Source organism: Phyllobates terribilis, unplaced genomic scaffold, assembly GCF_046119375.1.
Source record: "Phyllobates terribilis strain yellow unplaced genomic scaffold, ASM4611937v1 Scaffold_3__8_contigs__length_932513732, whole genome shotgun sequence".
Taxonomy (NCBI): Eukaryota; Metazoa; Chordata; class Amphibia; order Anura; family Dendrobatidae; genus Phyllobates; species Phyllobates terribilis.
Window position 1 is genome coordinate 653,847,168 of NW_027362763.1, and position 9,960 is coordinate 653,857,127.

At 48.3% G+C, this 9,960-nt stretch overlaps 1 protein-coding gene across 3 annotated transcripts in view; it reads left to right on the plus strand.

Moving 5' to 3' along the window:
- Positions 1 to 9,750, plus strand: part of RNF8 (ring finger protein 8) — a 75,303-nt gene extending 65,553 nt beyond the window's left edge. For 2 of the 3 annotated variants that reach the window (XM_073671683.1, XM_073671682.1), the window contains 4 exons: positions 6,863 to 6,949; positions 7,046 to 7,153; positions 7,238 to 7,442; positions 9,284 to 9,750. In XM_073671683.1, the coding sequence (XP_073527784.1) occupies positions 6,863 to 6,949; positions 7,046 to 7,153; positions 7,238 to 7,442; positions 9,284 to 9,531 (648 nt within the window). In that variant the 3' untranslated portion in view covers positions 9,532 to 9,750. Of the gene's footprint in view, positions 1 to 6,862; positions 6,950 to 7,045; positions 7,154 to 7,237; positions 7,450 to 9,283 lie in introns of all 3 variants that reach the window. The other variant, XM_073671684.1, reaches the window with a different exon arrangement.
- Positions 9,751 to 9,960: the final 210 nt, after the last annotated feature.

Genomic DNA, 9,960 nt, shown 5'->3' on the forward strand with positions numbered 1-9,960 from the left:
TATTGTGTGAGGGTGCTGGTAATAGACGGGGGAGCGCTGCTCTATAGTAATATTGTATGAGGGTGCTGGTAATAGACGGGGGAGCGCAGCTCTATAGTAATATTATATGAGGGTGCTGGCAATAGACGGGGGAGCGCTGCTCTATAGTAATATTGTGTGAGGGTGCTGGTAATAGACGGGGGAGCGCTGCTCTATAGTAATATTGTATGAAGGTGCTGATAATAGACGGGGGAGCGCACCTCTATGGTAATATTGTGTGAGGGTGCTGGTAATAGACAGGGGAGCGCAGCTCTATGGTAATATTATATGAGGGCGCTGGTAATAGACGGGGGAGCGCAGCTCTATAGTAATATTGTATGAGAGCGCTGGTAATAGACGGGGGAGCACAGCTCTATAGTAATATTGTGTGAGGGCGCTGTTAATAGATGGGGGAGCGCAGCTCTATGGTAATATTGTATGAGAGCGCTGGTAATAGACGGGGGAGCGCAGCTCTATAGTAATATTGTATGAGGGCGCTGGCAGTAGACGGAGCGCAGCTCTATAGTAATATTGTATGAGGGCGCTGGCAGTAGACGGAGCGCAGCTCTATAGTAATATTATATGAGGGTGCTGGTAATAGACGGGGGAGCGCAGCTCTATAGTAATGTATGAGGGTGCTGGTAATAGACGGGGGAGCGCAGCTCTATAGTAATATTATATGAGGGTGCTGGTAATAGATGGGGGAGTGCATCTCTATAGTAATATTATATGAGGGTGCTGGTAATAGACAGGGGAGCGCAGCTCTATAGTAATATTATATGAGGGTGCTGGTAATAGACGGGGGAGCGCAGCTCTATAGTAATATTATATGAGGGTGCTGGTAATAGACGGGGGAGCGCAGCTCTATAGTAATATTATATGAGGGTGCTGGTAATAGATGGGGGAGCGCAGCTCTATAGTAATATTATATGAGGGTGCTGGTAATAGATGGGGGAGCGCAGCTCTATAGTAATATTATATGGGGGTGCTGGTAATAGATGGGGGAGCGCAGCTCTATAGTAATATTATATGAGGGTGCTGGTAATAGACGGGGGAGCGCAGCTCTATAGTAATATTGTATGAGGGCGCTGGTAATAGACGGGGGAGTGCAGCTCTATAGTAATATTGTATGAGGGTGCTGGTAATAGACGGGGGAGCGCTGCTCTATAGTAATATTGTATATTGGGCACTGGTAATAGACGGGGGAGCGCAGCTCTATAGTAATATTATATGAGGGTGCTGGTAATAGATGGGGGAGCGCAGCTCTATAGTAATATTATATGAGGGTGCTGGTAATAGATGGGGGAGCGCAGCTCTATAGTAATATTGTATGAGGGTGCTGGTAATAGACGGAGGAGCGCAGCTCTATAGTAATATTGTATATTGGGCACTGGTAATAGACGGGGGAGCGCAGCTCTATAGTAATATTGTGTGAGGGTGCTGGTAATAGACGGGGGAGCGCTGCTCTATAGTAATATTGTGTGAGGGTGCTGGTAATAGACGGGGGAGCGCTGCTCTATAGTAATATTGTATATTGGGCACTGGTAATAGACGGGGGAGCGCAGCTCTATAGTAATATTATATGAGGGCGCTGGTAATAGATGGGGGAGCGCAGCTCTATAGTAATATTGTATGAGGGCGCTGGTAATAGACGGGGGAGCGCAGCTCTATAGTAATATTGTATGAGGGCGCTGGTAATAGACGGGGGAGCGCAGCTCTATAGTAATATATGAGGGCGCTGGTAATAGACGGGGGAGCGCAGCTCTATAGTAATATTATATGAGGGCGCTGGTAATAGACGGGGGAGCGCAGCTCTATAGTAATATTATATGAGGGCGCTGGTAATAGACGGGGGAGCGCAGCTCTATAGTAATATTATATGAGGGTGCTGGTAATAGACGGGGGAGCGCAGCTCTATAGTAATATTATATGAGGGTGCTGGTAATAGACGGGGGAGCGCAGCTCTATAGTAATATTATATGAGGGTGCTGGCAATAGACGGGGGAGCGCTGCTCTATAGTAATATTGTATGAGGGTGCTGGTAATAGACGGAGGAGCGCAGCTCTATACTAATATGTGAGGGTGCTGGTAATAGACGGGGGAGCGCTGCTCTATAGTAATATTGTGTGAGGGTGCTGGTAATAGACGGGGGAGCGCTGCTCTATAGTAATATTGTATGAGGGTGCTGGTAATAGACGGGGGAGCGCAGCTCTATAGTAATATTATATGAGGGTGCTGGCAATAGACGGGGGAGCGCTGCTCTATAGTAATATTGTGTGAGGGTGCTGGTAATAGACGGGGGAGCGCTGCTCTATAGTAATATTGTATGAAGGAGCTGGTAATAGACGGGGGAGCTCACCTCTATGGTAATATTGTATGAGGGTGCTGGTAATAGACGGGGGAGCGCTGCTCTATAGTAATATTGTATGAAGGTGCTGATAATAGACGGGGGAGCGCACCTCTATGGTAATATTGTGTGAGGGTGCTGGTAATAGACAGGGGAGCGCAGCTCTATAGTAATATTATATGAGGGCGCTGGTAATAGACGGGGGAGCGCAGCTCTATAGTAATATTGTATGAGAGCGCTGGTAATAGACGGGGGAGCACAGCTCTATAGTAATATTGTGTGAGGGCGCTGTTAATAGATGGGGGAGCGCAGCTCTATGGTAATATTGTATGAGAGCGCTGGTAATAGACGGGGGAGCGCAGCTCTATAGTAATATTGTATGAGGGCGCTGGCAGTAGACGGAGCGCAGCTCTATAGTAATATTGTATGAGGGCGCTGGCAGTAGACGGAGCGCAGCTCTATAGTAATATTATATGAGGGTGCTGGTAATAGACGGGGGAGCGCAGCTCTATAGTAATGTATGAGGGTGCTGGTAATAGACGGGGGAGCGCAGCTCTATAGTAATATTATATGAGGGTGCTGGTAATAGATGGGGGAGTGCATCTCTATAGTAATATTATATGAGGGTGCTGGTAATAGACAGGGGAGCGCAGCTCTATAGTAATATTATATGAGGGTGCTGGTAATAGACGGGGGAGCGCAGCTCTATAGTAATAGTGTATGAGGGCGCTGGTAATAGACGGAGGAGCGCAGCTCTATAGTAATATTATATGAGGGTGCTGGTAATAGACGGGGGAGCGCAGCTCTATAGTAATATTATATGAGGGTGCTGGTAATAGATGGGGGAGCGCAGCTCTATAGTAATATTATATGAGGGTGCTGGTAATAGATGGGGGAGCGCAGCTCTATAGTAATATTATATGGGGGTGCTGGTAATAGATGGGGGAGCTCAGCTCTATAGTAATATTATATGAGGGTGCTGGTAATAGACGGGGGAGCGCAGCTCTATAGTAATATTGTATGAGGGCGCTGGTAATAGACGGGGGAGTGCAGCTCTATAGTAATATTGTATGAGGGTGCTGGTAATAGACGGGGGAGCGCTGCTCTATAGTAATATTGTATATTGGGCACTGGTAATAGACGGGGGAGCGCAGCTCTATAGTAATATTGTATGAGGGTGCTGGTAATAGATGGGGGAGCGCAGCTCTATAGTAATATTATATGAGGGTGCTGGTAATAGATGGGGGAGTGCATCTCTATAGTAATATTATATGAGGGTGCTGGTAATAGATGGGGGAGCGCAGCTCTATAGTAATATTATATGAGGGTGCTGGTAATAGATGGGGGAGTGCATCTCTATAGTAATATTATATGAGGGTGCTGGTAATAGACGGGGGAGCGCTGCTCTATAGTAATATTGTGTGAGGGTGCTGGTAATAGACGGGGGAGCGCTGCTCTATAGTAATATTGTATATTGGGCACTGGTAATAGACGGGGGAGCGCAGCTCTATAGTAATATTATATGAGGGCGCTGGTAATAGATGGGGGAGCGCAGCTCTATAGTAATATTGTATGAGGGCGCTGGTAATAGACGGGGGAGCGCAGCTCTATAGTAATATTGTATGAGGGCGCTGGTAATAGACGGGGGAGCGCAGCTCTATAGTAATATTATATGAGGGCGCTGGTAATAGACGGGGGAGCGCAGCTCTATAGTAATATTATATGAGGGCGCTGGTAATAGACGGGGGAGCGCAGCTCTATAGTAATATTATATGAGGGTGCTGGTAATAGACGGGGGAGCGCAGCTCTATAGTAATATTATATGAGGGTGCTGGTAATAGACGGGGGAGCGCAGCTCTATAGTAATATTGTGTGAGGGTGCTGGTAATAGACGGGGGAGCGCTGCTCTATAGTAATATTGTATGAAGGAGCTGGTAATAGACGGGGGAGCTCACCTCTATGGTAATATTGTATGAGGGTGCTGGTAATAGACGGGGGAGCGCTGCTCTATAGTAATATTGTATGAAGGTGCTGATAATAGACGGGGGAGCGCACCTCTATGGTAATATTGTGTGAGGGTGCTGGTAATAGACAGGGGAGCGCAGCTCTATAGTAATATTATATGAGGGCGCTGGTAATAGACGGGGGAGCGCAGCTCTATAGTAATATTGTATGAGAGCGCTGGTAATAGACGGGGGAGCACAGCTCTATAGTAATATTGTGTGAGGGCGCTGTTAATAGATGGGGGAGCGCAGCTCTATGGTAATATTGTATGAGAGCGCTGGTAATAGACGGGGGAGCGCAGCTCTATAGTAATATTGTATGAGGGCGCTGGCAGTAGACGGAGCGCAGCTCTATAGTAATATTGTATGAGGGCGCTGGCAGTAGACGGAGCGCAGCTCTATAGTAATATTATATGAGGGTGCTGGTAATAGACGGGGGAGCGCAGCTCTATAGTAATGTATGAGGGTGCTGGTAATAGACGGGGGAGCGCAGCTCTATAGTAATATTATGTGAGGGTGCTGGTAATAGATGGGGGAGTGCATCTCTATAGTAATATTATATGAGGGTGCTGGTAATAGACAGGGGAGCGCAGCTCTATAGTAATATTATATGAGGGTGCTGGTAATAGACGGGGGAGCGCAGCTCTATAGTAATATTGTATGAGGGCGCTGGTAATAGACGGAGGAGCGCAGCTCTATAGTAATATTATATGAGGGTGCTGGTAATAGACGGGGGAGCGCAGCTCTATAGTAATATTATATGAGGGTGCTGGTAATAGATGGGGGAGCGCAGCTCTATAGTAATATTATATGAGGGTGCTGGTAATAGATGGGGGAGCGCAGCTCTATAGTAATATTATATGGGGGTGCTGGTAATAGATGGGGGAGCGCAGCTCTATAGTAATATTATATGAGGGTGCTGGTAATAGACGGGGGAGCGCAGCTCTATAGTAATATTGTATGAGAGCGCTGGTAATAGACGGGGGAGCACAGCTCTATAGTAATATTGTGTGAGGGCGCTGTTAATAGATGGGGGAGCGCAGCTCTATGGTAATATTGTATGAGAGCGCTGGTAATAGACGGGGGAGCGCAGCTCTATAGTAATATTGTATGAGGGCGCTGGCAGTAGACGGAGCGCAGCTCTATAGTAATATTATATGAGGGTGCTGGTAATAGACGGGGGAGCGCAGCTCTATAGTAATGTATGAGGGTGCTGGTAATAGACGGGGGAGCGCAGCTCTATAGTAATATTATATGAGGGTGCTGGTAATAGATGGGGGAGTGCATCTCTATAGTAATATTATATGAGGGTGCTGGTAATAGACAGGGGAGCGCAGCTCTATAGTAATATTATATGAGGGTGCTGGTAATAGACGGGGGAGCGCAGCTCTATAGTAATATTGTATGAGGGCGCTGGTAATAGACGGAGGAGCGCAGCTCTATAGTAATATTATATGAGGGTGCTGGTAATAGACGGGGGAGCGCAGCTCTATAGTAATATTATATGAGGGTGCTGGTAATAGATGGGGGAGCGCAGCTCTATAGTAATATTATATGAGGGTGCTGGTAATGGGGGAGCGCAGCTCTATAGTAATATTATATGGGGGTGCTGGTAATAGATGGGGGAGCGCAGCTCTATAGTAATATTATATGAGGGTGCTGGTAATACACGGGGGAGCGCAGCTCTATAGTAATATTGTATGAGGGTGCTGGTAATAGACGGGGGAGCGCTGCTCTATAGTAATATTGTATATTGGGCACTGGTAATAGACGGGGGAGCGCAGCTCTAGTAATATTATATGAGGGTGCTGGTAATAGATGGGGGAGCGCAGCTCTATAGTAATATTATATGAGGGTGCTGGTAATAGATGGGGGAGTGCATCTCTATAGTAATATTATATGAGGGTGCTGGTAATAGACAGGGGAGCGCAGCTCTATAGTAATATTATATGAGGGTGCTGGTAATAGATGGGGGAGTGCATCTCTATAGTAATATTATATGAGGGCGCTGGTAATAGACAGGGGAGCGCAGCTCTATAGTAATATTATATGAGGGTGCTGGTAATAGACGGGGGAGCGCAGCTCTATAGTAATATTGTATGAGGGCGCTGGTAATAGACGGAGGAGCGCAGCTCTATAGTAATATTATATGAGGGTGCTGGTAATAGACGGGGGAGCGCAGCTCTATAGTAATATTGTATGAGGGCGCTGGTAATAGACGGGGGAGCGCAGCTCTATAGTAATATTATATGAGGGCGCTGGTAATAGACGGGGGAGCGCAGCTCTATAGTAATATTATATGAGGGTGCTGGTAATAGATGGGGGAGCGCAGCTCTATAGTAATATTATATGAGGGTGCTGGTAATAGACGGGGGAGTGCAGCTCTATAGTAATATTGTATGAGGGTGCTGGTAATATCCGGGAGAGCTCAGGCTTTATCCTGATTTTTCCGTCGGGGGGATTCACCGCTTCTTTTCTTCTTCTCTCTCCTCAGTATTCGCAGCTCCTGGGTGAGTTGAGTTGTTCTCACCAAGAGCTGGAACTGATAATTGAAGCCAAGAATAAAGAGCAGGAAACCAAGGTGCGTCATCGTCTGTCCCCGTGATCACTGACACACAGGGGATGAGCTCTGCTGGGGTTTGTAGTCCTCACATTCTGAGTTTTCTGTATTTCGCAGGAAGAGAAGGACAAGATGGAGGCTCAGAAGGAGGAGGTTCTGCATCACATGAACGATGTCCTAGACAATGAGCTGCAGTGCATCATCTGCTCCGAACACTTCATAGAGGTGGGGGGCCGTCACCGCGGGCCAGGGAGGCATTCAACGGCGCTGAAGTGATGTGCATTACCTCATGTTTACTGCCCCACACAGGCCGTCACCCTGAACTGCGCCCACAGCTTCTGCGCTTTCTGCATCCAGGCCTGGAGAAAAAGGAAGGAAGAGTGTCCCATCTGCCGGCAGGAGATAAAGTCACAGACGCGCTCACTCGTCCTGGACAACTGCATTAACCGCATGGTGGAGAAGCTGAGCCCCGAAATGAGAGACCGCCGGCTGGCCCTCATCCTAGAGCGCAAAGGTGAGAGGTGGGTGACCCGTATCACAGCTTCCTCTTACTGACCCCAAGAAAGAGTGGGGTAAGAACCGCTGATCTCTGGTGATGGATAGGCGGCATTCTCAGTGATGTCACCGCTGATCTCTGGTGATGGATAGGCGGCATTCTCAGTGATGTCACCGCTGATCTCTAGTGATGGATAGGCGGCATTCTCAGTGATGTCACCTCTGATCTCTAGTGATGGATTGGCGGCGTTCTCTTTCATTGATGTTTAACATGGGGTTGTTTCTTTTGCATAGTAATGCTCTGGTCTTGTTCTAATTCCTTCATTATTCAATGAGGCCATTTGGTCCTAGACCCCGGCAGATACCTTCTATATATTCAGATCTGGCCAGGGAGAGCACGTGTGCAATATACTTTAAATGCAATATTTTAAAGCACACGGGCAGCAGCTGCCCCAGACATTGATACAAGCATGCTTCTTGCTTTGTTGTTCCTCATTATATAATGGTCATATCACTCAGCTTCTTATGTTTTAGCTTCTGCTTTCTCATTCTAACGACTCTCCCGCCCTCTTACACATTCTGTGCATTCTCTCCACATCAGTCACACCTTGTCCCCTCTCCCATGTAGAAATTTGAGACTCTACTGACATTTCTCATCCTTAACCATCCACTATCTCCATACCGTACACAAAACGTTCATACAAATCGTTGCACCACCTGCTCTTTCTCTTTTTTTTTTCTCCTTCTAGTCGTTGGCGACATCTCCCCCAACCCTGGGCCTCCCTCCACCAGCATACATAACTCTCTTCCAGCTGCATATAGAAACCCTGCTAATCCTATTAAACATTCAGTGCATGCCTTCTCCTATCTCTCTTAATTATGCCTTCTGGAACACATGGTCAGCGTGTAAGAAATTAACTTACATTCACAATTTTTTCCTCTCTAATTCCCTTAACCTTCTGGCTATTACAGAAACCTGGATCCGGCAGACACCACCGCAGCTGCTGCTCTCTCATTTGGTGGGCTGAAAGTTTCACATATCTCCAGACCTGAGAATAGACAGGGTGGAGGTGTTGATTTCCAGGTCATCCCCCCTGTTCCCTCACTTATGTTTCCTTCCTGTGAGTGGCGGTCGTGTATCGCCCTCCAGGCTCCCCCCGCCAGTTCTTGGATCACTTTGCCACCTGGCTTCTTCACTTTCTATCCTGTGACATCCCAATCCTCATCATGGGGGACTTCAACATCCCCATCGATGATCCCCTCTCCCAATCTGCCTCTCATCTACTCTCTCTAACCTCCTCATTCTGCCTCTCACAGTTTACTAACTCTCCTACGCATGAAGACGGGAATATTCTGGACCTGGTCTTCTCCCGTCTCTGCTCGCTGCTTGACTTTACTAACTCCCCTCTCCTGCTCTTGGACCACAACCTTCTTTCCTTCTCTGCCAGTAACGGTCTCCTCACCCGGGACACCCCCACTTACCACACTTATACTCAAAACCTATAACTCTGCCCTCCATCTGGCCAAACAGTCCTACTTCACCACCCTCATCACTTCACTGTCCAACAATCCTAAACGACTCTTCGAAACCTTAAACTCCCTCCTGAGCCCTAAAGCACAGACCCCCACCACCAACCTCAGCGGGGGGGATCCGGCCACTTATTTCCTAGCAAAAGTCTAAGAAATAAGTGGTCTGTCCGCTGTCTCTAACATCATGTCCTCCTCCCTCTGACACTGAATCTCTCCAGAGCTGAACTCCTTATTTTTCCTCCCTCTACCCTGCGCAGTCCAGGGGTGGAGGGTGTGCGGGGGTCCCAGCTCTGCAGTGTGTAACCCCCCCTCTCTCGCTCTCTTCCGCAGATCTCGCAGTGACGACCACCCACATCCTGATCCCCTCGGACAGTGAGGGCAGCCCCCTTCCTTCTGACGTCTTCATTCTGTCCAGCAGTGAGGACATGGACGATCCCCTGGAGGTGGGCGACGACGTGTCTGACAGCGAGGAGATCCACAGCTTCTCTGAGGACGAGTTTGACAGCGACTATCTGGGGGATCTGTTCTCTGATGACATGTTTGATGAGGATGACGATGAAGACCACCTTTACTTTTAGCTTTTGATTGGGGGCGTAGGAGCGGCACATTAAAACCGTGTAACGTTCATTGCCCCTGTTGAGAGTTGATTTGTTTAGGCCACGGGTGACGAGCGGAGCGCGCTGACCGCAGCGGCTTATTTATTTTGTATCGCGTTCTGTACAGGATCGGACCAGTGCCAGGTCCAGCTGTATATTGTCTGCATTTTGTTCTGTTAATACAAAGATTACTCTTGTTCAGTTGCAGTGTGGGGGTCTTCAATTATCATGTCTGCATCAGCCCTGCTCTGTGGGATCACTGTTCAGTGTCCTCACCGCCCCGCTGGGTCCCTGGTCGCCGGGACTGTCCCGCCCCCGCTCTGCCTGGGTCCCTGGTCGCCGGGACTGTCCCGCCCCCGCTCTGCCTGGGTCCCTGGTCGCCGGGACTGTCCCGCCCCCGCTCTGCCTGGG